The sequence below is a fragment of the Podarcis tiliguerta genome (assembly GCF_965153285.1).
Source record: "Podarcis tiliguerta genome assembly, chromosome: 12".
Lineage (NCBI taxonomy): Eukaryota > Metazoa > Chordata > Lepidosauria > Squamata > Lacertidae > Podarcis > Podarcis tiliguerta.
The window spans coordinates 25,917,301-25,943,985 of NC_139545.1; the positions used below are offsets into that span (position 1 = coordinate 25,917,301).

Genomic DNA, 26,685 nt, shown 5'->3' on the forward strand with positions numbered 1-26,685 from the left:
AATCACCCAGGAGTGCCCGGGGCTCTGTTGGGCTGAATGCACACTGCCTGCCCACAGTGGAAACACAAGTACCTTGCTGATTACTGATGTTTTAACAATCGCTGGCTCTAGTGAGAACGATACAGCTGTCTGATGACGGGAAATGTCGGAAGCCTATGGCGGGTTGTCTCCCAATAAGTGTGATTGACCTTGAGGGCTATTTGCATCCTGTTCTAGATGGCTGCCTTAACTGGGTCATAGTCGAACATCCCACGTAGAACAGGAAAGGCAACTTGACAGTCCTCTTTTGTGAATTGTTCCCAGCAACATTTTAATCTGCTCAAAAACTACAGGCAATACAGTTGCTGCTTTTATCAGCTACATTGTTCTCCTAATACCTAGTGAGAACAAGATAGGACTGGATCATTCTGTCGGAAGGCTTAAATTTTGCAGTGCCTTACTTGAAACAGCTTGTTTAATAATGGAGCTTAGATTTGCGAGCTTTTTGACTTCAAACTTCTTTAGAATGCAGATTTTGTTTTATCTCTTCTTTTTCACTACTGAATGAAAGAAGATTTAAAATCACAGAATGTAGACATGAGGATTTTTTTGTTTTGTTAACATTACAAGAGGTGGGGGGAACATAATCATATTATAGGCTTGTCCTACCTAATTTCCTGTGTGCAGCTGACGTAACAGTGCATGTTCACAACTTGGGAAGGGTGACTCTCGCATGTGACTCTTGATAATCCCAGACAATTTTTAATGTGGGGCCCAACATTTAATGTAACACTGCATTCAGTATGTCTGAAAAGTGGGGAAATGTATATCTGTCTTCAGACAAATCCACCAAGGGGTGTTGGCATTTACATGTGGATGTCACGGTTCACCATTTTGGACATTATTTATAAAATATGTATTGTTTTGTGGGTGTGTTTTATATCTATATGTATAGATATAAGAGAAGGGTGGTACAACTTTAAAATTATTGTGCAGTACAGCATGCGGATAAAAGGCTAGATAATCCAGCACTGGTTGAGATAACTCATTCAGAAATATTTTCAGATATGCTGTGGTATGACCTGGAGTAGAATGGAATCATAGGATAGGTTGGGCACATGAAGATCTCTTGAAGAGGTCAAATCATTCAGAATAAAACTCTTTGAAGCTACACTGAGCTTCCCCATGAATTGGACTACTTGCACAGACTGAAAGAGTCCAGAGATGTGCACAGTTAACTAACTCTGTGCACTCAGTGGAGCTTTAAACTTATTTTTCTTTCAAAAGGAGGTTTCTGCTCCCTCCTGCTCCCCTCCTTGTGTTGACTGGCAAGCCACACATTATGAACCTTGGGAGAGTGTTGAAGGCTGTTAGCAAGGTTAGCAAGGAGGGTCTACCTTTAAAATAAGTCAAAAGACATGTGAGATAATGGAAATGACTGTGGTATTTAAAAAAACACACCCCTCGATTAATTATGGAACTGTACAATTCTATAGGTGAAAAACATAGCAGCGGGATCTTTCATATATGTTTCTTGTGAGTTAGCAAATGAACGACCTATTTATTGAAAGTGTTATATTCTATTACACATTTAAAAGAGCATTCCATACTTGTTTTTATGACAGTGAAGACAGCATTTCAACCAAGCAACACAGGTGGGACAAATATTAAGCTATGCTGTCTGATTCATTATAGGAACACCTGCAGCAACTCTGCCTCACTGACTTCACACATTGTCAACAATTCTCACCATAAAAACCTATTTTGGGGAGTTTATATGGCTGTATCTATAATTTGCTTTAGGCTTCGATGACACTTGTGAAATGTGTGGGAAGAAACTACAGTGCTGGTTTGTTTTTCCCCTAACTAATGTTCTGACTATTTTGACTTTTTGAAAACCAAACAGAGAAATGAAGTGAACTTATTTTGGGATTAGGAGTTAAGACTTATGACCGCAATATGAAATTTAGCAAAATAAGAGTTTATAGTCTGGTTCAATTGTATTTGGATTAATTCCTAAAAGTCATATTTGAATAATGCTATTGTTAATTATCATTGTTTGTTTACTTGTGCTTTTTACCATGTAGGTCTCAAAGCAGCATAGAACAATAAAATATATAATATAAAAAATTTAAAACATAAATTAAACCTCCAAAACCTCAAGGATTTAAAATAGAAAAAAAATGTTTAATTGGCAGTATCTCAAAGGTTTAAAGAAATCTAGTTATTAGAAGCTTCATTATTTACTGTTAAAAAGGACTTTTTCATATACTTTATAGCCAACTGAAATAAATATTACAACATTTGCTTGTGGTTGTGCAATGTATGTATGTAATGCAAAATTCCTGAGGAATGCGTATGTACTATGCACAAGGTAATGTGTATTACGCTTTCTTCAAATTCATGATAGCATGATAAACACACATTGCTGAGGAGCTCTTTATGGTTTTAGCTCCTGTAGTGCCTGAAGCCTTCACATTTCTACTAGTAGATAGTCACAGTTGACCTAATTCAGCCTTGACAATTGCTGATATAGGCAGTTGGAGGAGCTGTCCGAGGTAGGTGTGGGCGGCACCATTTTGTGGTGGCTCCGGTATTACTTGGATGAACATTTCCACAGGGTAATGCTTGGGGAGGGAAGCGGGTGGTGCTGTGGGTTAAACCACAGAGCCTAGGACTTGCCGATCAGAAGGTCGGCGGTTCGAATCCCCGTAACGGGGTGAGCTCCCGTTCTTCGGTCCCTGCTCCTGCCAACCTAGCAGTTCGAAAGCACGTCAAAGTGCAAGTAGATAAATAGGTACTGCCCTGGCGGGAAGGTAAATGTGTGCTGCTCTGGTTCGCCAGAAGCGGATTAGTCATGCTGGCCATATGACCCGGAAGCTGTACAGCCAATAAAGCGAGATGAGCGCCACAACCCCAGAGTCGGCCATGACTGGACTGGTCAGGGGTCCCTTTACCTTTAATGCTTGCGGAGGGCTCTTTGGGCCTTCAACATGGGGTTCCTCAGGGCTGGATTTTATTATGTATTTTGTGTTCTCATTTTGTATTTATATGTTGTGAACCGCGCTGGATCTTTGGGTGAAGGGTGGTAGACAAATAATAACAATAACAACAATAATTAATAAGGGAGCCTGTCACCTCTGCTTCTTGACTGGAGATGGCATTAGCAATGTATCTGAGTGCATGAGGGAGAACAGTAGCAAATCAGTCCTGAGACTACAGATGGAATGACACAGAGGTTTTTTTGGCCTGTTAGAAACCTAATGGGGGAACAGGAGTTGTTGGACTGTTAATGCTGTGAAACCTCCATCTTCTACTTAGCCTTGTTAATATCAGCAGAGAGACCACACCTAACCCCCCCCCCCTCCAGAGTAGCTCCTTATATTATGATGAGTATGATGGGAGCATTTTAACTACCTGCAAAAACAAAGGGGGAGGAAAACAAAGCTACAAAGAGGAAGCCAAATAAAATTCAAGGAGAATGCAGGAGAGCACTGAACATATTAGGATGTGAGGAGATAAAACAAATATTTGGATGGAGCTTCTGCAGCCTTTTGTATTATTAAACACATCTACCATTTAGAAAGCCTTCTCTTTCACATGCTTGAGCTTTCTGAAATTCCCAAGGAATCCAGCTGAGTCTACTTCAATGCCTTTCCTGAAGGCAGACTGTCAAATTGCTATTCTTCTTATAGAACAGGTGGTGTTAAAGTGTGGCTGAGGGAGGCAAATGTACACCTTGAAGAGCTTTATTTTGTTTCTCGCTCAAGGGACCATTTCAAGGTCGGTATCAAATCTGCGAATATTTTTTGTTTCTAAGCTGCATTGCCAATATGACTATTTTTGTCTATGCATAAGGACACAATCCTGACTCAATAGAAACAATGATAAAAATATAACATTTTAAAGTATCTATGCCAGCAACAAAAGCACTTGGAGTTCATTTCCTATAGCTGTTTTTTCAACGATCACTTGAGTTGTTAAAAGTCAAGGTATCTGAGCTTTCTTTCACCTGAAACAGAGAAGTCTCTAGATATCATTGTTTAATTTAAGGCATTTCTGTCCTGCCCTTCAATTCAAGGTTGGGAAGAAAAGCTTTAAAAAACTTATGAGTTTCTCCTCAAGGTTCAAAAAAAGAGAAGAAGTTTCCATAGCTCTCTTTTTGTAGCTTTCAGATCTCGTGGTTCTAAGCCTGTTTCATATTTTTGACTGCTAGACTGGGATCCAAGTGAGAATAACCGCAATGAGGGACTGAACTGTACGCCTCTCCCACCCCCTAAGTTTCGGAAGGATGCATAAAGATCTACACTCAACTGCTCAAATATTCTCTATGATGTTTTCTGTCCTTCCCGAAATAATAGATGGCCATGAGATGGACAATTCTCTACCCCATCACACTTCTTCTTCCATAGAAGCATAGCTGCCTCATACCAAGCCAGACTCTTGCTCCATCTAGCTTAACATTGACTATATTCACTGGCAGTTTAAGGGAAGAGTCGCTCTCAGCACTACCTAAAGATGTTTGGGAACTTCTGCATGTGAGGAGGTGCTCCACATACAGAAGGTTAGCCAAAGTGACTTTAAAAGTTTTCAATTTTGACCTGTACTTTATTATTCTTTTTATTGAAACCAGTGGGATCTGAAACTGATTAAACTGGACTGCATTACTCCCAAATATTTTAAGTCATTAAGTCATCACTGTGCTGCCACATTTAGAAGACTGCATGCTTTTGCTCAAGATTGTGTGATATGGAGTAGTAACTACTCTTGATTGGTAGTCGCAATCACAAATGTAGTTCAAAGTGCCCACCCTTTATCCATAAGAACGCGGGGGCTTGGGGAGGATTTATTTTTATTACTCCTTGCCCATGGTGGATGTGAGCAAAGCGAAAATGAAAATTGTTTAGATGGACGTCACTGAGGTTTGCTAAGTAACCATGAATATTATTTGTTAAGGTTTGGATTATAAATCCTCTGGGCAAGAGACATGGCATGTTTGTATTCTGTATGAGATCAAATATGTTGGGGACATTCAATAATAGTGCCCACAAATACAGTTTTGCAGATGAAACACAGCTCTCTTTGATTTCCTAACAGGCAGGCAGAAAATTAAAAAGGAATTGTATTGACTTTTGCAATTATTATTTTAAAAAGTCCAACAGCTGGTGCACCCTAGAGAAACAAGCTGATTTGGTACACAAGAAACAAATGGAATCACCATGTACTACAAACAATTGCATGTATTACAAACAATTGCTCAGTGCTGTCCCATGTTATCAAATGTGTTGAAAGATGGATCAGGTGCTTCTTGGCCTCCTACTGTTTTGCCTAGGAGAAATGTATTGTTCTGTCCCCATAAGAGTGAGGCCATGAACAATTGCCTGGGGCAACCCGCATTCGTTGCAGGTAACCAATGCTCTATAACTGAATCTTCTATAGTGTTAAGACATTACAGCTGTGTATCCATCCTCATTCCTGACTTTCTTTTGAAATTATGCAGATGTTGTACTTTTTTCCTCCTTCATCGCAAAATGATGGCACTTAATCATTGCATTTGGATTATGCTCCACAACATATGGTGTGCCTAATCTAATTTTAATTAATTTAAAGAAATATTAGGAGCGGGAGTGCACATATACATTGTCAGAGATTTTCTGCAGCATTCCCCTCTGCTTGAGTGACAAGCTATTATTTAAAGTTGTGAGTCTGCAGAAGGGGAACAGTGACTTATATCACTGCCAGTGCCAGACCTAGAGGTCTCAAATTTCAGCAGCGTTCCGTGTTACGCCAAAATTTGGAGCTCCCCTGCCTCTCGTCTTCCATTCTATGTTGCAACTGAAGCCCTTGAGTCTCTGTGGCCAGTGCATCCGAACCAGTCACGCTCCCCCAAATCTGCCTCTGATACTGCAGCAAAAGCATCAAACGCACATCTGGCTGTGCAGGTGGTTTGCCCCTGTCCACACACAACTGAAATGCATGTGTCAAATATATCACATATATCAAATAAGGTTCCAAACCCACAGAAGAACAAATAAGAAACTCACAGAAAAACACTCAGGAGCCATGAATCTAATTTTGCAAGTGAAAACAGTTTTGCTGTGGAACTGACAGGTGCTTCAAAGTGTCTGTGATATGGCATGGTAGAAGAACAGCTGTTGAAAGCGAAATGAAACTCTAGATTTCTGCTGGGCTAATTCATGTTCCTTGTGCAAGCTTAAGCAGCTCTTTGGATCCTGGCTGCAACTGGCTGCGCTGCGTTGCTGGCAGGCGCCATGGCAAACTGCCTGTTAGGCCAAGCCAAATGAAAATGTGTGCTGGCCTGTGTTTCTTATGGAGTCTCTTATGTTAATCAGCCCTGCAATTTAAAAGCTGGCCTTTCCCCTGCAGATTCACAACCCCCTCTTATATCCCGGGGATAGATTGATGCTGGATGTTGACTGGGCATCATCTTTGGGACCCAACACTAGCATTTTTGGGGTGCTGCTGCTGGTGCCTTTTCAATGGGAAAATAATACAAGGAAATAATGGGTTAAAGATTCTTCTTAGGCCATAGCAGTATTTCTGATCTAAACCAACGACACCCACCAGTTGATTTTTGTGAAAGGATAATGGTATGAAAGAAAAAGCATGTGCTTTTTAAAGTATAAGTGCTCAAAATAACATGCGGTTGGGCCCTCAATTTCATGACCCATGAGGAAATATATATGCATATAGAGGACCAAACAGCACAATTGAAAAACCAGTCTTAACATTGTATTCACACAGCCTATGCATTTTACATCTCAACTTGGATCATGCACCTATTGAATCCCTGATTTATTTCTAGGAGTTTTGTGTGTGTAGTACACGTTTTCAGATCCTTAGAAAACAAATGGTTAGCTTGTCTCAACACAGAGCATTTCTTCAGTTTAACCTTGATCTGCAAGGGGGGGAAGGCAGTATATTAGCAACGGCATTTTTATGACACAGAAGCAGAGATGCCCAATAAAAGTGTTAACAGCTTTAATTTCCCCAAGGAGACATAACAACCCCAACCCTTTCCTCTAATTTGTTAAAATGACAATATTATTGGTGACGTGAGCCAATATTTGTAGCTGAAGTACAGCAGATCCTGCGGTCAAAGCAGTTTTCTTGTTTAGGCCAATGATCTTTTCAGATATATTAAAACAACAGCAACAATGAAGGACTGTGGCGAGAGATCTAGTCACATATTTCAAAATTTGAAAAACACACACACAAAAACCAAGCTTGGATTTTACTCTTAGTTCATTTTACTCTTTGTTTAAAACTAAATGTACAAACAATAAAAAAAACCACGGAAGATTAATAAACCCAAAGACAGAACTTTCAACAAACAACAAAGCAGAAGCATTCTACACTTACATTACTCCTGGAAAGAAGGAGGTACAGTTGCTCTGTGTTGGTGGAACGGCCACTATATCCAGTGGGTGGTTTGCCTGGGAGGGGAAAGACACACAACCAGAAAATACAAAATAAAAATAAAAATCAGAAGCATAATTGGCATCTTCCCAGAATCCTTGGAAACTATATCCTTGTTCACCAATCAGGAACTGTGCTAGCAATTATATCCACATCACCCATAAATGCCAGAAGCCAATGAACTCATTATATTGGGGACGTGCCCTCAATCCATCCCCTGTATAACAACATACATGATGCCACAGCTCCTCCCCTCAGACCCAGTGGCACAACCAGCAATAGCCCTGTTGCTACTAGTCTCCAGGTATCCTTCCAGGCAAATGTTCAAATCCCATTCAAATCCCATTATGTTCCTCACAACCACTGTTTTGGAGCACAACCCTCCACATTGAGTAGAGTGTTTGTACAGAGCATATATAACACACACACACACACACACACACACCAGACATAGTAATGTAGGAAGTTGCCTTATACTGAGTCAGGCCATTGGTCCATCAAGTGCAGTATTGTTTACACCGGCAACAGCTTGCCAGGATTTCAGACAGGAGTCTGTCCTGTTGGGTGGGTTTTAATAGCTAGGAGAGGCATACGAATTGCAGTTATCCCTCTAAGGTGCCCACATGTGTGGGTTGAACGGAGTTTATAGACTCATCCTTGCCAGCAAAATTAAAATATAGGAATTAGGATGTAAAGCCTTCTTCCTCCCCTCTAGCTCCATAGATCAGATTTTCAAAAAGGTCTACTAGCTTTACCAACCTAGCAGTTCGAAAGCACGTCAAAGTGCAAGTAAATAAATAGGTACCGCTCCGGCAGGAAGGTAAACGGCGTTTCCGTGCACTGCTCTGGTTTGCCAGAAGCGGCTTAGTCATGTTGGCCACATGACCCGGAAGCTGTACGCCAGCTCCCTCGGCCAATAAAGAGAGATGAGCGCCGCAACCCCAGAGTCGTCCGCGACTGGACCTAATGGTCAGGGGTCCCTTTACCTTTTTACCAACTTACAAGTCAGCTATTGGGCTGGCACAATAACACATGCCTCCACTGGGACCTAGTTCACCCATGAGTGTACTGAATTTTGATAATCTCAGAACATTAAGGGAGAGCCGTTTTGCCTTACAATAAGCATGAAATTTACGGCATGTAATGCCCTTAGAGAGAATATTATGAAAATGATATACAGATGGTACATGACCCCAGTCAGGTTAGCAAAAATCTATCATTTGCCTGATAACAAATGTTGGAAATGTAAAGAAGCTGAAGGTACTTTTTTTCACCTTTGGTGGACATGCCCGAGGATCAAGACCTTCTGGGAGATGATCTATAATGAAATGAAAAAAGTGTTTAAATACACCTTTCGGAAGAAACCAGAGGCCTTTCTCCTGGGCATGGTTGGCCAACAGGTGCAAAAGAAGGATAGGACTTTCTTTATGTATGCAACAACAGCAGCAAGAATACTCATCGCACAGTATTGGAAGACACAAGAACTACCCACTCTGGAAGAATGGCAGATGAAAGTAATGGACTACATGGAGTTGGCTGAAATGACTGGCAGAATCAGAGACCAGGGAGAAGAGACGGTGAAAGAAGATTGGAAGAAGTTTAAAGATTACCTACAGAAATATTATAAGATTAATGAATGTTAGATGACATCTGATTGAATGTAAAAGGTTATTAGTAAAAAGCTTAAAAATTAAAAAAGATCCAATATTTTAAGATACAAGAAAATTAAGTTATATTAAGACACTAAAATTAAGACAAAAACTAATTAAGACAGAGGGAAGGGATTTGTTGTTTGAATATATGATCTGGAATACAGAGAAGGGAGGTCTGGGGAGGTTGGAGAAATAAGTTAACACAAGGAATACAATGAAGATAAAATGGTTTTTATTTTTGTTTTTCTTTTTTCTGATACTTTTTGCTATTTTGTGTTTGTGTTACATTGTATTTCTTTTTTCTTTTGTGTTGTTGTTCACTTTTTGTAGTTTCATTTTTTATGTAAAAACCTAATAAAATATTTATATAAAAAAAATACAATAAACATTTATTGTTCAACAAATGTGTTGACAACATAAAAAATGTGAAAATGGGCTTGCCGGATTGATGGGAGGTGTGGCTACTTAAGACATGGCATTCGCTGCTCCTGTGCCTTGTTTACCAAGCATCAGCTAGAGAGAGCCAAGCGCACAGGCCTGAACCCCAAAACCCAGGTGTGCAATAATCACAGGTGACACGTCACACTTTCGTGTGTGTGTGTATATATATATATGTGTGTGTGTGTGTGTGTGTATATATATATATATATATATATATATATATAGGAGTGACTCTGAGAGGAAAGGACGAGCGGCACATTCTGGATTCCATTAGTAAAACTTGCTCATTATTACTTTTTAATGGAAATCATCCAGCAAAGTGAACATTGCTATTATTTATTTCAGAACACACTTCAGGTAAGACACCTAATTTGAGGTCTCCTGTGTTATTTCCTTAGCTTTCGAGAAGAAGCGAAACCGGGGTGGGTGAGTGTAACAAGGGAAACAATGACCCCTAAGGTGCCTGAAGGAGCGTTTGGGCAGGAATAGAAAAAGAGGGAGAGGTTTCAGGCAACAAGGTAAAACAGCACGTCGTGACTATTGTGTCCGCCCCTTTTCAGGTTACCTGGACTTTTGTTTGTCCCCGTCATAGCCAGGCGGCGAGAGGAACGAGAGAGAAGGGGAGGGAGGGAAAAGTGGCGGGCTAAAGCGCGCCAGGCTCCTGCCGCATTTTCCTGCACCTGTGCGACCAAGACTTCCCGCCCGGGCCTACCTCGGCTGGGGGCAGCGCAATTTGAGGAGCAGGCAGGCGTGTTTCCTCCCTGCCCCCTTCCCAAGCCCAGAAGGGAGGCGGGGGCCGCCGCTACTGCTCTGACAGCTACGAACGCCTTCGCCTGCAAGGCGCGCTTTGCATAACAAGCGAAAGGTGTGTGTGCGTGCGCGCGCCAGCGGGCTTGAGTGAGGCTGCTGAGAGGCAGGAAGAGGGACGCGGCCGGAGCGAGCAAGCGAGGGAGGGAAGGAGAGAGGAGGGTGTCTCCTCGGGAATGTAGCATGCATGGCTGGGGGCTCCGTCAAGATGCAGCCCCTGTGTGACAGGGCCGACTCTCTGCTCATCGGCAAGAGCTCCGCCGGCGCCAGAGACCAGGAGCAGCAAGTGCAGCTGCGGCAAAAGCTGAGGGAACTGCCGGCGCTGCTCCGGAGCGGACTCACGCTGCGGAGGAAGAGCTCAGCCGCCGGGGGCCGGGTAAGAGTGTGTGCCCGCGCGTGTGTGTGTGTATGTGACCGGCCGTATGCCTCTCAAGGTAGGGGATCTGCCCTGCATTTGGTAGTTAAGCCCCCACCCCACCCCGGCCTCCACAGGGCAAAGCCTTGGGGAGTTTTCTCCGTGCGCAGGCTTTGCACTTTGCAGGGGGGTATGCAATGGCAACGCGGCGCGCGAGAGACTTACACACATAAAAGAATGGGATTGGGCAACAGTGGAGCTGCAGCCCTATATATATTGGCACCCTTGCGCAAATCTCGTTAAAGTCCGTGGAATATGCACAGTATTTGTGGCGATTCTGGGGCCTTGAATTCCCAAACATGCTGAAGTTAAAGAGAGTTAACGTCCTGTAGTTGTGGTCGCGGGTTGGAAGGAGGCCTTGCGCTGTATGGTCCTCTGGCTGTGGACAGAAAAGGAAGCCATTGGCTTATCTGAGGAATGATTTACTCGAGAGAAATTAGGCTTGCAGACCCATCTTTGACATGCTTACTCAAAAGTAAGCCCTGCTGCGTTCATTGGGGTTGTCTCCACAAGTAAAATGTTGTGCCATTTCTAAATGTATCTCAACTCCTTTTGCTGGTTTGCAGTTTAATGTGCTGTGGTGCTCAGTAGAACTTATTCCCAGGCAAGGATAATAGGTTCTTCTGGTCATCATCCCCTGGGACAAGGTAGCATGTGAATTGGTTGATCATAGATACAATCTATGACGACAGAGGACGAGATGGTTGGACAGTGTTCTCGAAGCTACCAGCATGAGTTTGACTAAACTGCGGGAGGCAGTGGAAGACAGGAGTGCCTGGCGTGCTCTGGTCCATGGAGTCATGAAGAGTTGGACACAACTAAACAACAAGATACAATCAGCAGCAATTCTCCTGGTCCTTGGTCAAGGAAATTTCTACTGGCAGTTTATAAGGGTTGTCCCTGTCAGAGCAGATAGTTACCGTACCTTGTGTCTACTGGCCCTACTTGTTTGCTCCATCCATCTTTGATATATGTATAGTACAGATTCTGTATTCCATTGGTGAATCATCAGTTAATGGTTAGGGCTGCAATCTGATCAAATAATTTTTAGCCATATCTACTGTTTGCATTTGCATACGGTAATTTTGCATATACAATTCTGAAGCAAGAAGCATACGTTGTTTTTGGATGATGTATACATGTGCTGTAGCAGGCATCATCTTAAAAGAGGCATTCTTCCTGTGAGTTTGTGAGAATGGGTAATCCCTCTTAAGATGGTGTTTGCTATTTGCAGTTTTTAGAAGTACAGTACTTGTATTAAAAATGTACTTGCTGGTGGGGGGGGGGAACATACCTATTGCAATTATGCATCTCTGTAAAGAAGTCCTAGATTGTCTTTATGATCTCATTCAATTTGTAGACATAGAATAATGGAATTGTAGAGTTGGAAGGGACCACGAGGGTCATCTAATCCACCCCCCTGCAACGCATGAGCATTTTGCCCAAAGTGGGGCTCAGACCCATAACGTGCAGCTCAAACCCTGATAGTCTAATGCTCTACTAACTGAGCTATCAAGGCTCATAAAACAAAGCTTTTTTCACATGTAACTTTAATACTAGAGGTAGTTATGATTAATTACAGCTGAATTATGTGATTATATCACCCATATGCTACTTTTGATGCCACGTTCATTGCTCTGAAAGTCTTTTTAGGGATTGTTCATAGCTATAACTGTTCACTTGGATCTGACATTTGGGAACATGTGAATAGTTCAGGTTGGAGGCAAGATTCCTCATGGGGATAGGTTACCCATGGCATTTAAATGCTGTTGTATGTAAGTTCTTCATATGTCAGAATAATTATCTTTAATATTATATGCGTGCCCAAAGCTCTCTTCAAACAGTAATTACATATGAAGATTATACTTGTATGGCATCTAGAAGCTTTGAAACGAGGTTGCTCAGAAATAGCGTCCTAGTTAAGGCAGACCTTCATTAGTCTATGAGTTATCAAAGCGTAATTGTTGTTGTCATCTCCCATTTTGCAAGTAAGGGCATCCGGATATTTAGTACAGGTACATGACAATTGCAAGGCATCTGAGTGACAGAACCGGAAACGTAGCTAAAACTCCTTGCCTCCCAGTCATACATTTCAGAAACGAGCTATTAGTCATAAGTTATGTGTACACAAACAAGAACAGATGAAAAATAAATTGTAAAGTTGACAGCCTGATATATGTGGGTGATGTGGCTTATTTTGTGTCTACAACATCAGGCAGACGTTGTTTATTCATTAGGCAATTAAAACATTCTGAAAACTTGATCAGATATAGGTAAGAACATAAGAAATCCCCGCTGGATCAGGCCAATGGCCCATCTAGTCCAGCATCCTGTTCTCACAGTGGCCAACCAGATGCCTGTGGGAATCTCTGAAAAATAACTTGAGCACAAGAGTCCTCTTGTGGTTTCCAGCAACTCTCTCCTCTTGTGGTTTCCAGCAACTGGTATTCACAAGCTGTACCCATTATGACCAGTAGCCATTGATGACCTCACCAGTAAGTATGCATGTGCTCTGATCACAGTGGAAATGGAAGTATAGATCTTTGCAATGGGAACACGTGACGCTTTGACTTGAAAAAAGCATAAAGACTGCATAGTTCCCCGACTTCCAGAGTGTTGCCTCAGGTTGCCTATCCTTAATGCTGGCAGCACAGCAGCAGAAGAAAGTTTCAGGCTTGACTAAGAAGTTGGGAGACCAAACAGTGTATGCTAGTTTTATTGAACTGGGTAATTTTTGAAAAAGATTCTACATGGTAGTTTTAATTGTGAAACTTTTTGCAATGGAAATGCTAGGAAGGAAGGTTATCTGCGGTTTCTCAAGGGCACTGGTATGACGATGACTCGAACAGCAAAATCAAAGAACTGTAGAGAAGTTCAAGGTGGGAATTATTGCGCTGCAATTGGATATAATGCCCTCTATTAGCTGCTAGTTGTGAGGGACGCTGTACACAGGTGGCAAAGCATTTAGAAAGCACTGTTGGTGTGAACGGTATGATGGATGAGATGTTGAGAGACTCGGTCCTCAGCCAACCTGGCATGTTGTGACATGGCTGTGGACCCACCCACATGTGAGCTTGACCATATAATGCAATTGATTTATGTGGGAGTGTAATAAGGTGAGGCTTAATGAGCAGCAAGGGCTCATGCATACATGCAAGCAATCCTGCTGCTGTAATTGGATGCTGCTAGCACTTTGTGCATGCTAATGTGTGGCTATTGTTATTGCTGTGTGAAGCTACGTGATAGCAAATATGTGTTGAAGACCAAGAGAACCAGGGACTCAATGTGGCGTAGTGGTTAGAGAGCTGGACTAGGGCCTGGGAGACTGAGGTTCTAGTCCCTCCTCAGCCATGAAGCTAACTTGGTGGCCTTGGGCTAGTATCTTTCAGCTGACCTTCCTCACAGGGGTGTTGGGAGGATAAAATGGGAGGGGGAGGGAGAGCCATGAACTCCTTAGAGGAAATGTAGGATAGAAATGCAATAAACCAACCAGCCAACTAACCAACCATTTCCTATATTCCTATGTTGTAGGAAGGCAAGGGACCACAATCTGTGCTGTAGATAGTGCAGAAAAAACTCATGTGTCAATCAAGTGTTGTAATGCTGGTATTTTCTGTTGAAGCTTATTTTGTATATGTGAGGCCTATATCTACTGCTACACCTGTATGCCATATTTTGTATAGAAGTATTAAATAAAGGGGATAAATGCATCCTGTTGCTTGGTCTTGTGAGAGGCATTTTGCTTTGTTTTCATAATATAGTCGAATAATGGGTTTTATATCTAAGATATTCATTGTATGGTTTGCATTAGTGCATGGAAAACCTTAGGTCAGTAGAGTAAGGCAGTCCCAATGATTCCATGAATATTTGAAATGGGTGACTTAGTTTGCACAGAAGTAGCATTTACTTTGAAGCTGTAATTTACATTGGTGGCCTTTATTTTTTTATTTCTGTACAGCCTGAGCGTTTATTGCCATGGAGATTCCATTTGGATAATTTGTAGCAGGTGTCATTATGCAACTAAAAATAGACCCCATGTGTATAATACTGAGCTTTTCTTATTGTAATCCTCTGTTTATGTATTCCCTAAGTGAAATAAATCAAGATTAGAATCTCTTGGCTTTTTCTTTACCCTTTTAACTGGTCCTTGCAGCAACCGTTGAAGTACGCGAACAAAGGATAAAATACTTCTATTTCATTTCAGATATAATCAGCAGCTAAGGTTCTTTCAGTTGTTAAATGTTGCTAGTATTTCTTCCTTTTATGTTGATCTAAAATAGAACCAACACTCCCCACACTTTTAGTTAATTATCTCTCTTTTGCATTGTTTGGATTAATGTAAATTTCAGGGGTGGGGAACCTTTTCAGCCTTCAGATCCTTGGCTCCCTCACTCCGTGTGGGTCACTTTGACATGTGGCACGGCTGCCTACCTGTCAATCAACTGGAATCACCATGGTGTCAGTTGAAGCATTTTTCCTTTGCTGTGTAGCTTGAGATCAAGTTTTCCTGCAAAATAATATTCTGGCCAATCCCATCTGAGCTTGATGTCACCGATGATCAGCTGATCTGCACTGTCTTCAAGCCTCTCTTTTGGTGGGCATTGACCACATTCCAGAGTTCCCTTTTATCAGTTTAGTCAATTCCAGTAGGGCTTGAAGATTGATAGCACCGATCAATTTGGGCAGGGATTGTTGGCTAGCCTCCTACATGTGAGGTCTCAAGGGTAGCAACATGAGAACGGGCCTTTTCTGTAGTGGCTCCCTGTTTGTTGAATGCTCTCCCCGGGGAAACTCGCCTGGCGCCTTCATTATATATTTTTCGGCACCAGGCAAAAACATATCCCTTCAACCAGGCCTTTGGCTGATTAATATTATACAGCTTTTTAATTGTGTCTGTGGGAAGGGGGGTTATTGTTTTGCTGTTTCATTTTACTTATTCTCATGTTTTTAATCCTGTATTTTATTTCGTGAATCACACTGGGATCTTACTTTGAAGAGTGGTATCTAAATCTAATAATTGAATAACATAAAACAGCCTTGCTTCCAGGTTAAGACCAATCCTATAAGTATACACAATTAATATGTAAGTCCCATCAAGGGCAGTTGGACTTACTTTTGAGTAGACATGGATAGGATTCTCATGTTCAGCCTCTATTTCTGTCCTGCAGTCGTCTACTACCTGTCATCCACCCACATCTGAAGTTTTATTTTGAAAGGTTCTAAGATAGGTTACAAAATGAAAACAAAAACAAAAGAAAACCCAATGTCATTATTCACAATGTAAATAGCATTGGAACAATTAAAATCCACAAAAATAGTCAATAAAATTATAATATGATAATGTATTTCTATTTTTTAACTGCTACTTTTGGAGTTCCACTGTTGAAGGAAGTAAACTTATGAATACCAGTTTGGGAAAGTGTTCTTATGCCCAGGCCCTGCTTGTGGGGTTCCTATAGGCATCTTGTTGGCCACTTTGAGAACACGATGCTGGCCTTGATAGGTTATTGGTCAGATCCAGCAGGCTTTTCTTGTGGTCTAACTAGTCACATTTTCCATTTTCCATTAAATTTAAATTATTTATGTATCGATTTTTTAAAAGTTTCTGCTGTTCTTTCATGTTTTAATTTTTGTATATTCATTTTTCACCTTTGCATTCTGCTGATTCTTTTCTCATTAAGTCTCGTATTTTTCTTTTGTTACTATGCTTTAAAAATATTTTATTTCTCATTATAGAATTTATTGTATCTTTAGCAAACAAAAAAAGCACACATGAGAAATGACTGCCTGCTGTGTCTACTCCTTAGTAACTCTTTAAGGAATTGCAGCCTTAGAACAAATTCTGTACAACCTTCCTAAATCTAAAAATACTACTAAATTCTTTAGTAGTATTTAATTTTGTGAGGGAAGAGATGCTGGGACCGAAGTTTATCAACACCCTAATCCCTGGCGTACTACTTTCCCTCTTATTTACTCAGAAGTAAAGAAAATGCAGTCTGAACATGTTCTGAGTGGATAATTTAATCTGTTCATATACCAAATTTAAACCTTTACATTGGAAACAGACACCAGACTGGGCTCCAGTGATCCCATTTAAGTCTAGCAACAAGCCCATAAAATAAGTTTCAGTGAATGTAGATCAGTGTTCCTCTTAAAAAAAAGTTGAGGCAGAGGAGGAGCAGGATAGGACATGATTTTCTCTCTCTTTTAGCCAGGATGCCAAGTTTAGTGTCTCCACATGCAGTGCCTAGCTTCAACTTGTTCTGTGTTCACCCCTTAGTACAGGGGTCTGCAACCTTTAAGACAAAAAGAGCCACTTGGACCCGTTTCCGAAGGGAAAAAAAACCTGGGAGCCGCAAAACTCGTCATTATAAAAATAACTTTTTTGTCACTTTTTAATTATTTCTTTGTTTGACCCCTCAGAATTACTCCTCCTCATAGAAATAAACGTTAAATTAACAAGTTACCTTTTTGTGTGTGTGTGTTCTTCACTCCCCTTCAAAACAGTGACCAGCGTACATGCCCCCTTTCAATGCAGTGACCAGCGTACATGCCCATTACAATGTAGCGGGCGGGCGGGAAGGTGACGTCGGGACGGTGTGTGACTAACGCACGCACCGCCCCCATGCGACGTCACAGCCAGTACAGCGCCTGCCACAGTGGGGAGTGCTGGGGCGCACAATGCGGCTCCCCCCCCCCCCTTGCTAGTATCTGCCCCAGAGCCGCAACAAAGATGTAAAAGAGCCACATGTGGCTCCGGAGCCGTGGGTTGCAGACCCCTGCCTTAGTACATGGGTCAGCAAACTTTTTCAGCAGGGGGTCAGTCCACTCTCCCTCAGACCTTGTGGGGGAGCCGGACTATATTTGGGGGGGGGGGGAGATGAATGAATTCCTATGCCCCACAAATAACCCAGAGATGCATTTTAAACAAAAGCACACATTTTACTCATGTAAAAACACCAGGCAGGCCCCACAAATAACCTAGAGATGCATTTTAAATAAAAGGACACATTATACTCATGTAAAAACACGCTGATTCCTGGACCATCTGCGGGCCGGATTGAGAAGGCGATTGGACCACATCTGGCCCCCGGGCCTTAGTTTGCCTACCCATGCCTTAGTAGCTTCAAGCAAATTTCTACCTGTCCTTAGTGCTGAGAGTGTTTTCCGTTTGGACTGACATGGACTACAGTTGAAGCATAACTGGACTGTACTCATTTCGAAACCACAAACCTTTTCCTCTTAATTTTTAATTCTGAGGAGCAGTAGATTGATAAAGTTTGGGAGAGTATGATTATATGTGGAAACTTATTCAACAACCCCAGTTGTTGGTTTGTGTTAACATCTGAAAGCCCTTGACTAGCTTAGATCGTAATTGTCCAAACGGCAGCCAAATAGTGAAGCCACTATAAATCTTGAATACCACTTATTCCCTTTAATCAAGGAAAGAGAGGAAGACCTACAATTTATTCAAGGCTGTGCATCTTCACATTTGAAGATGTGAGGCAGAGCTCAATTCCTTTTTAAGTTGAAGAACAAGATTTTGATCTAATGCTGAGTTTGGTGCATATTTAGAGAAAAATTAACTTTATAATTTTGAGTCAGCTGCTACAAAATACACTGAACTTCTTGAAATCTAAACAGGTGTTCTTCTTGAGCCAGTTTTTGTTGACTTCTTCCATGATACCAAAGCTAACTTATCACATTAGGTAAACATCCCGAAATAGCCGAGGTGTTTAATGTGCATATTTTTTGAAGAACAGCTGACATAGCTGCTGTTAGTTTGTTTTTCATTAATGCTGAAACAAAACAAGCCATACTAAATGTGAAATAGTTGAATCGGCCCAGTTTTTAAAAGTAAAACCCAGGTCTGTTGGCATGCTTGGTACTTCAGGTGCATCAATCAGGGAATAACCTTACTGGTTCTGTGTCTAGTTTCTTCTGTCTGGTCTTCTTCCTCTTGTCTGTATCACTTCGATCTATTATGGTGGACTGTCTCTGCCTCTGTATATAGTTAGGTCTGGTTAACATGTGTTGCAACGTTTTCTCTTGCATCTGGGTGGATGCTGGAGCTGATGGCCTTTTTCAGCCTTTGAATTCTTCAGCTAAGTGTGATATGAACCCCCACTTCCCAACACATGCACACACAGCAGAGTCTCTGAAATTGCTTATGAACTGAGGTCTAGAGCAGGGGTAGGCAAGCTGGTGCTGTGGTCTAAACCACAGAGTCTAGGGCTTGCTGATCAGAAGGTTGGTGGTTCGAATCCCCGCGACAGGGTGAGCTCCCGTTGCTCGGTCCCAGCTCCTGCCAACCTAGCATTTGAAAGCACGTCAAAGTGCAAGTAGATAAATAGGTACTGCTCCAGCGGGAAGGTAAACGGCATTTCAGTGCGCTGCTCTGGTTTCACCAGAAGCGGCTTAGTCATGCCAGTCACATGACCCAGAAGCTGTCTGCAGACAAATGCTGGCTCCCTCGGCCAGTAAAGCAAGATGAGTGCCGCAACCCCAGAGTCGTCTGTGACTGGTCTTAACGGTCAGGGGTCCCTTTACCTAGCCAAGGTTTATCTTTCCTGGGCTGGATCAGTCCCACTGAGATCCCTCCATGGGTTGAATGCCACGTGAGTGTGCACACCGCGTTTTTCAGCATCTGTGCGTGTGCGCCTGTGATTTCCGACATCTGCGCAGACGCGATTTCCAGCTCTGCAGAAGTGAGTCCCCGCACTGCGCTGGTTTAGCACAGTGCATGAGCGGGCGGCTCAGTTTGGGGGCAGCTCATGGGCCAGTCAAACGACCTCCACGGGCCACTTCCGGCCCGTGGGCCTTAGGTTGCTGACCCCTGATCTAGAGAGACCACACAAAGGCAATGAACTATTCAACCCCAATCAAACTGATATTAGTTGTAGCTTAGACTGCCATTCTGTGCATGCATACTTGGAAGCGAACCCAACGGATTGGGATTTATAGAGAGCCAGTGTGGTGTAGACAGCCAGTGAAGTGCAATGGTTAAAGTGTTGGAGTAGGACCTGGGAGACCACAGTTCAAATCCTCACTCAACCAGGAAGCTCACAGGGTTACCTTGGGCCAGTCGTGGTTTCTCAGCCCAGCCTACCAGCCTACCTGCCTAACCTACTTCACAGCGTCGTTATGAGGATAAAATGCGTAAAGAGATAACTTTCAGCTCCTTGGAGAAAAGGTGGGACCTAAACATAAACAATGGATAAAGTAGCATATGAGTAAACCTGAATAGGATTGGACTGAAAGCAATGGGATTTAAGCTAGTCACCAAGTGGTTTTACTGAGTTTAATAGGAGTTCGTCGCAACTAACTTTAGTGGATGAGGGCTCTTGTGCTTGATGATAGCTTAAATTTAGAAGGGGCATGCATGTGGGGATATAGTGCACTACCCTGAGACACATTATTAATGAGTTGCTTAAAGATAAATACAGTGTTTTAACTACTAAAGACTGCACAATCCTATGCACCCAGCGAATGTAGAGATAGTTATGGTACTTCTTAGTAAATATGCTTAAGGTGGTGCATTTTCCATTACAGTCCAGTGTGTGATCACCCTCCGCTTTTAGGCTTCAGTGTTAATTCACTGGAAGACAAATTTCAGTCTGCCATCTGAAAACCAGAGCAGCTGTCTGAAATGCAGTTTAGGAAACACAACATACAGATTGTTTTTCAAGTTTTTTAAAAAAACTGTTTACTGAATGTTTTCTAGTATACTGCCAAAACTTATTCTTTGATCTGTTCTTCTCCCTTCTAAAGTACAAAAGCTACAGAATAGTATATTATTCAGACACTTCTAAGGTGAACCTGACATGGGAATAAAAGTAGCGAATATTTTACTTGGCTTCCTCATTATTCCTTTCTTGATGGTACTGAACGGAATTACCCATTCGTGACCAGATCAAATCTTTATGGTGAGCTGTACCATATGACTCCCATCTCTCTGCCTGGTTCATCTACCCTTGCCTTGCACTGGGACTCTTTGGTCTTCCAGTCTATCTGACTTCAGCCTCTGTCCTAAACCTTTTAGTGCTTGTTTCCAGCATTGTGGCATCCATCCACCCTACCTCTCTTTCAATTCTATCTCCATGTGCTCCTTACTTTCTCCTGCTCCTTTTGGAACTACCTCTCTAGGCCAGGCCTACCTGCATGCTGTGTTAATTGTGTGGATTGTTTTTAGCCCTTTAATCCTAGTTAGAGGTGTGTGACCTGACTTTCATAGGCACTATAGTGTGTAGGGAATCACAACCAAAACAGTTGATAGAGTGCCAGTGGGAGTTTTTTCGCTATCACTGACAGCATTCTTTTTATTGTAGAATCATAGAATTGTAGCATTGGAAGCGACCCTGAGGGTCATCTTATCTAGTCCAACCCCCTTCAATGCAGGAATCTCAGCTAGATGACAGGTGGCCATGCAACCTTTGATTAGAAACCCCCAAAACCTGCCTTATGGGACTTTTCCAGGAATAGCCTTTAGTTCAGAGAAAGCAACATAGGCAGTTATGGTATCACAATAAAGCAGAGCGGGGGGGGAAGTTTCCTTCTGAGCAGTGTGGAGCTAATAGATCCAGTGTTGACACTGACTTTTAATAGCATCTGTTCAAGGAGACTTTGTGTTGGTTTTGAGAGATGCAAGTGGCCTTTGTAACTTTTAAAATAAGATTTTACTATTCTTCAATCTGTATTCAGATTGCTTATTCGGGGTCCCTGGAGGAGACTCAACAAAAGACTTCGGATGACTCAGTCCAAATATCAGAGAATAGTGCATATTCGTGTACATTTACATATATAAGTGGCACTGGCTGCCAATTAGCTACCATGCTAAGTTCCAGAAGCTGGTTTTGGTGTATAAAGCCCCATTCACTTTGGACCAAGATACCTGAAAAATAGTCTCACCTTTTGCATATATTAACCTGATCACTATGTTCTGCAGGTGAGGGGCTTCAATCTCATCAGCAGGTCTATGCCTCACAATGCAGATTCTTGGGACTTAGGAGACAAATGAGGGCTGAAGTCCTCAGGTGCATGTTGGAGCTAGAGTACATTTTTAGACAAGGTTGCAGTATGGAAGGAATCTAATAGTTATTTCAGAGCATGTTTTGTTTCAGAAAGGTTTCTTTTTTTTTTAATCATGGAGCCAGAATAAATTTCTCCTCTTATGCTACTTTCAAACTTTCCCACTCTCTATTGTATAGATAGAATTACTGCAGCCACCTCTGTATCTGGTCAGAACTGAATTCCATTGACCTCAGTGGGGCTTAGCTCTGGGTTGGTGGGCATTGTATTGCAGCCTAAATTGGTTAATGCTGGCATTTAAAATTTAATTTAAACTCGAAGTATTTTTTGCAGAATTTCAGAAGCATTTACTGGCATAGCTTTAACATTAAATTGAAAAAACGAGAAAATATTGCTGGACCTTTTATCTCCATTTTGATTCTTCCTATTAAACGCTTGGGCGTACTTTATGGGGTATGTTGCAATGGATCTCTTTCTCTTTCGCACTGCATCTTACAATGGGTTTATGAACACAATTCCCTGTGCATTTTGCTGCCACTAATTTTCCTTTGTGTCAAAAGAATTGAATGACCTCACCTATGGCAGGATGTTGGAAACATGATGTTAAAAGTAGAGGTATTTCTGTCTGAATGTTTGGAGGTCCATTATTGCAAAAATGACATTGGAAATTCCTCTTGGTCTTTCTGTTGCAGGCATTTCCTTCCAGAGTTTCCCTCTCTTTGAGGAAACGACTTCACTGTAATCTTAGAGGAAGTAAGAGGATGTAAACTACTGATTTCCATTTTTGGCGATACTTTGCAGTTAATTAAAAAAAACAAACCAAGGAACTCACTATTAGCTTTTGTAATAGCAATGGTGTCTGCCTAGTTTTGCATGAGTGGCATTTCACTATTATGTCACCATTATGAGGTTAACAAGAGCCATATAGCTTCTGAGTAGAAGTGGGTTAAAAACAATGCAAAACATTTGGCTTGGAGTTGACCAGCAAGGGACTCGGGCCTTCTGTAACATATCACATGGAGCATCATAAGCATAAAGGAGAAAAGGGGATACAGTGGTACCTCAGGTTAAGAACTAAATTTGTTCTGGAGGTCCATTCTTAACCTGAAACTGTTCTTAACCTGAGGTACCACTTTACCTGTTGGGGCCTCCCACTGCTGCCATGCCGCTGCCACACGATTTCTGTTCTCATCCTGAAGCAATGTTCTTCACCTGAGGTACTATTTCTGCGTTAGCGGAGTCTGTAACCTGAAGCGTCTGTAATCTGAAGCGTCTGTAACCCGAGGTACCACTGTATGTTCTACTATGAAGCTGCAGCTCTAGCTTCAGAGTTGAAAATACACGAGACATTTCAAGACAACTTGCCGTTGACCATAATCACCGTGACATGCAGCTCTTTTTAGGTTGCTTAATTACTTTGGCAACATAAAAAGTTTACAAAATCTGTATTTCCCCAACATGGATGTATATGTATATCCATATATTTATTTTTACCTATATAATTAGGTGTATGTGTTTTTTAGTGCTCTCTTGATTTGTATGTTTTGAAAACTGACGTTGATTTATAGATTTGCAGCATCTTGATTTTAACAGAGTAGGAAGCCAGTAACAGCAACTGCTTTAAAGTGGGCTAGGTGGAGAGCAGTATGCAACGAGAGTCTCAAATCAGATGTGCTTTTCATGCATGGAGTACTCGAAAGGTATGTTCCATGGCATGTTGGGACTTGGGGTTTTTTTTTTGTTCTGGCAGAGCTGACAATACTCTTACCCACAGGGAATATAAAGAACGATATGCTGTAATCCAAGAAAGTGGATCAAAGTGCAAATGCTTGCCAGTTGGATTTATAAATCCAATATCTTGCACAAGTGCTTTCACTCAGTTTCAATTTGCTCAGTTTATGTGGGCTGCTGCTGGATGAGATAACACAATGCTGAGGAACAAGAAACAAAAGGGACGGGGAGTTCTTGTATGGAACGCCATGATTCTACCCAAAGTGTAGCCCTTTCTAAGCATGCTCAGCAGTTTGGCTGGCAGAAATAGGCTGTAAAACAAGGTAGGGCAAAATGCAACAAAAAGAAAGAAATACAGCCTTGCTTCATACATTGATACAGTGGGATAGCTTCCACTTGAAAATTTGTGTGCCGTTCCGCATGGGAAACTTCGTGAAATGGCTCTGTGTGTGATTTTGATAATTTAAGCCAGTGGTTTTCAACCAGTGCGCTATGGCACCCTGGGGGTGCCTTGAATGATAGTCAGGGGTGCCATGGGCAACACTGGCCTCTGTTCCCCTACCTTTTCCTCCCTCCTCTGATGCCCTTTGAGTCTCTGGCTCCCAAAGGCTTATGTGACTATTTGTTGCAGCAGCTCTGGCTACAAGCTCCCCAGGCGAATGGTTCCTCTGGGGCTGGCCAGGGGGTGCTGGTTGCCAGGAGCTGAGGTGGCCTTGAAGTAAGCAATTGAGTGAGGGAGCCCAGCCAGCCAGTCCACTAGGCCCAGCTGTTGGGAATGGACAGATAAGTGGGAGGCCAGGCAGGCAGGGTGTTCTGGCCTTTCTTGTGCTTGCTGTGTGCAGTGCCTGCCTTGGAGCCGAGTGCCCAGCACTGAAGGGGAGCCTTTCTGCCATGCTGTGCCGGCAGCAAGATGGTGGTCTCACATTCACCTTCAGCCAGTCCTCGTTGGGCCTCTAAGGCTGGGGGCATCTTCTTCCAAGGCCCCTGTGGGGTGGGGTGAGGAGGTGCCCCGGGCACTCAAGCAGCTAGCTATGCCGCTGCTGCCTGGATACACCAGTGACTGAATCTGCATGCAAGACAGATGTTCTGTGACCCTTCCCTGTGGGAGCTGCAGCTATAATTCTCTCCTCTGGCCTAATGGGCCCAAACAAGTTCAGTCTTTGGGGGCAGTGGGGTGTGTATTGTTTAGGTTTAACTCTTCTCTCTTGTTTATCAGCCAGGGTGTGCTGAAAAAAGGAAAATTGTGCCTCTTCTGTTGATCAAATACACAGTAAAGTTTGGAAACAAACAGAGACATTAGCAAGTAGACTGATGGAGGAATGGGGTGCTGAAGATATGCATGCTAGCAAGAGTAAATGGGCTGTAAAGCATTCTGGCACTTTTTATTATATGCATATTTAATCACAGGGAGAGCGAAGGAGGTCTAGCAATGTTCTGTGCTGCTCTTTTTTTGTTGTTGTGCTGTTTGAATTTCATAGAAGGCAGAGTCCTGAGACTTTGGTAGCAACCTTTGAAACAATAATATATTGTTTTACTTTGCATACATATAAGCAGAGGGAGCTGTAATATTTCACAAATGTGGGACCCAGCCAGTCAATTATTTCAATATGCAGCTCACACACTTACCATTACCTGCAAGCTTCCCCCTGTAGAGAGAGGTACAAATTTAATTATAATTATAGCTTATGCTGTATGACCCACTTACTCTTCTACCCACGTACAATAAGACTGATCTGAACAATGCATCTGATGTTCTAGATCTGGCCCTTCTTATTAATATAGTTACATTAAAATGTAACGGTAATATTTCAGAGGGTTGGACCTCTTGGTCTCTTCTGTAAAACAAAACTGGTTTTGTTGGGTTCCTGCTCTTACCAGCCACAGCCAACATGGCCAGTGGTCAAACGTAATGGGATCTGTAGTCCAGCCATACCTTCTCTATCCTTTCCCTACCGCGAGGATGTTCAAACGGTGTAATACACAGTTAGCAGTTTAAGAAACAACTAGCAATTGTGGAATTTAAAAGAGAAGCCTAGGAATATACAGATAATCAATTTCCTGAGCCAAGTGATGGGTTGGTATGTTCTAATGGGAATGGGAAAACCCTGATATTGTATGTGTGTGTTTTAAAGTATTTATTGTTGTGTATAGTTTAAATATTTGTAATCTTTGGAGAGCTTTCAGTCTGAAATTTGTGTATTATTAAATGTTATAATAAAGAAGTAGATCGCGTTCTGTGAGCTAAGCTGAGGGCTGACAGCAGAACTATCTGGGGGAAGGGAACAGGGTAGGTTGTTGGGTTAAAAACAGCAAAAGAAATTAAGTACTTCATAGACAAAGTACCAGCACCAATATTTTGAACATTCCCATGAATTTGCTGCCCTAATGCTTTCAAAATGTACACCCTAATGTACCAGCAGCCTAACAGATTCTTTGTCATGCTTTGAATGTTTGTTAGATAATGATAGTGATTGTAATATATTTTTTCTTGCAGATTATAACCAGGAGAATTTCAAATCCCTATCTGGAAAATCCTCCAGGCAAGGTAATTTTTTTAAAACCTCATTTAGCAACTCTTTCATGCCTTCATTCTTTTGAGATACGTATTTCATTAATGCTGCCTTGAAGCTAGGTACATTTGTTCATCTTCGAGTTTGTAACAGCTAATGTGGGTTACAGCTTTCTAATGTAAATAGATTTTAATATCGCTGATAAGGAATCCCTTATCCAAATACGAAAAGCTTGGTGAAATCATGCTTGTACTTGTCAGATGCGTTCTGTAACTTTTATGTAGTGCTAATGCTATAACCTTGTATGCTTGCATAATTTATTGTTTGTCCAATTTGTCTTTTCTTTTAGATTTATGGAGAGGGTGCCTCATGCGCTGGGAGAGCTCTCAGAAATGTTTTCATACTACAAGCTTCTGATCTGATGAAAGACAGAATGTCTCTGATGGGACTTTGCAGGTAGCCATGTTTGCCTTATTTTAACAAAACAGTTTTCACCTTACTATTTCTCACCCCCTTGCATTTGCAGCACTGGACTGGCTACCATACATTACCTGCACTGGCAGACATCTTCCTGGGGCAAGGAGAAGCAAACCGCCCCTCCTTATCCTAGAATGTTCTTTGTATACCAGAATCCTATTACTAATGACAATGAACTTGGATGTGATCAAAGCTGACAGTTTTG

At 42.0% G+C, this 26,685-nt stretch overlaps 2 protein-coding genes across 5 annotated transcripts in view; one reads left to right on the plus strand and one right to left on the minus strand.

Annotated features, from left to right (window-relative positions):
* IL6 (interleukin 6) overlaps positions 1-10,217 on the minus strand; it is a 71,325-nt gene extending 61,108 nt beyond the window's left edge. The window contains exons 1-2 of the mRNA XM_083405534.1: positions 10,078-10,217; positions 7,363-7,436 (exon numbers count right to left, since the gene is read on the minus strand). The gene's annotated coding sequence lies outside the window, so the exon portion shown is untranslated. The remainder of the gene's footprint in view (positions 1-7,362; positions 7,437-10,077) is intronic.
* Positions 9,737-26,685, plus strand: part of RAPGEF5 (Rap guanine nucleotide exchange factor 5) — a 131,513-nt gene continuing 114,564 nt past the window's right edge. Inside the window, exons 1-3 of one of the 4 annotated variants that reach the window (XM_083405378.1) lie at positions 9,737-9,869; positions 25,988-26,038; positions 26,353-26,459. In XM_083405378.1, coding sequence (XP_083261504.1) covers positions 9,813-9,869; positions 25,988-26,038; positions 26,353-26,459 — 215 coding nt within the window. In that variant the 5' untranslated portion in view covers positions 9,737-9,812. Of the gene's footprint in view, positions 9,870-10,103; positions 10,696-13,306; positions 13,614-25,987; positions 26,039-26,352; positions 26,460-26,685 lie in introns of those variants that run through there. The other 3 variants (XM_083405377.1, XM_083405380.1, XM_083405379.1) reach the window with 3 other exon arrangements.